The 1480-nt window shown below is 37.4% G+C and overlaps 1 protein-coding gene across 1 annotated transcript; it reads left to right on the top strand.

Moving 5' to 3' along the window:
- The first annotated feature begins 6 nt into the window (after nt 1-6).
- Nucleotides 7-1360, top strand: LOC100634921 (aminoacyl tRNA synthase complex-interacting multifunctional protein 1-like). Its single transcript, XM_003391933.3, has 5 exons — nt 7-105; nt 358-397; nt 565-644; nt 712-761; nt 1199-1360. Exons 1-5 carry the CDS (start codon nt 72-74, stop codon nt 1307-1309), a joined length of 315 nt encoding a protein of 104 aa, XP_003391981.1. The 5' UTR covers nt 7-71; the 3' UTR covers nt 1310-1360.
- Nucleotides 1361-1480: the final 120 nt, after the last annotated feature.

Genomic DNA, 1480 nt, shown 5'->3' with positions numbered 1-1480 from the left:
AGCCCCGTACTGTTGTGAGTGGACTAGTGAAATACTTTAAAGAAGAGGAACTGCTGGGGAAGAAAGTTGTGATGCTTTGTAATATAAAGCCAAGCAAAATGAGAGGTACTGCATGTGATCGTAACGGACATTGTTGGATCTAGAATTAACTTTATTTGGGAGGTCATTTTAACTAAAAATTGGAGATTTAAGGACCCCTGGGGCTAAATATGAGAAACCAAAAGTCTCCTAAACTCCCTCTAGATCTAACAGTGATAATGAATCAATTTAATAGTAGTTTTTAAATGGAATTAATCAGTACAATAATTATTAATATAATGATGTTTCCTTTATCAATTGTATTCATTATTACTGCAGGTATTGAATCACAGGCAATGTTACTAGCAGCTTCACTGAAGTAAGAACATGTACATGTACATTCCTCCTTATCCACTAACTGATCAAAACTACATATAGTCATATACTAATGTACTGTACTGTGCCTTCCTCCTTATCCACTATTATACTGATGTACTGTAGATAATGGATACTGTACTGTAGCACTGTATCTCTCTCTTCCTCTAGTGATAAGGTGGAGTTATTGACCCCGCCCAGTGGGTGTGTCCCTGGGGAACGTATCATCGTTGAAGGATATGAAGAGGAAGGTAATTAATTGAGTGGGTGTGGTTTGTAATTAATTGTGTGGGTGGATTATTATATACTTTATTTCAGAACCTGATGATCAGTTGAATCCGAAAAAGAAAATATTTGAACAGATACAGGTGAGTCTGTACATGTACATGTATGTATCGGTATACTGTAATGTATTGTATCAACTGTGAGAATTTAAGATACGACTATCAGTTAGATTATTGTCAAACGACGGCAATAGCAACAGTAATGATAATAATAATAAGGATGGTATTTATATATTGTCCAGTTAATTTGTTAAGTTCACAAAAATAGATTTTATGGCTCTGAAATTTTTTCTTTGTAAAGTTTTGCATTTTCGTTGCATTAAAATTGTTTTATCTTCCCTCCCTCTCCCTCCTTTACCCCTCCCTCCCTCTCCGTCCCTCCCTCTCTCTCTCCCTCTCTCTCTCCCTCTCTCTCTCCCTCCCTCCTCTCTCCGTCCCTCTCCCTCCCTCCCTCTCTCTCTCTCCCTCTCTCTCTCCCTCCCTCTCTCCCTCCCTCTCCCTCCCTCCCTCCCTCCTACCAGCCTGAGCTATCAACCAGTCCCCAGTGTACAGTGACCTATAGAGGATGTACCCTATCCACTTCAGGAGGACCAGTAACTGTGGCATCATTAATTAATGCTGATATTAGATAATTATTGATAATGTTCAAGTTTGTTATTAATTGCTAATGATCATAATTAATATATTAATTATTATTATATTAAAAGTGTTTCACTAATGAACTTACATTGGAACACATTACATTGTGATATAGCACTATAAAGGTAGATTTACAAAATTACGCTTGTCCAGAAGAGTAGGAT

The sequence above is a fragment of the Amphimedon queenslandica genome, unplaced genomic scaffold, assembly GCF_000090795.2.
Source record: "Amphimedon queenslandica unplaced genomic scaffold, v1.1 AMPQUscaffold_4074_Cont23941, whole genome shotgun sequence".
NCBI lineage: Eukaryota > Metazoa > Porifera > Demospongiae > Haplosclerida > Niphatidae > Amphimedon > Amphimedon queenslandica.
This window is presented reverse-complemented; position numbering and strand designations above follow the sequence as displayed.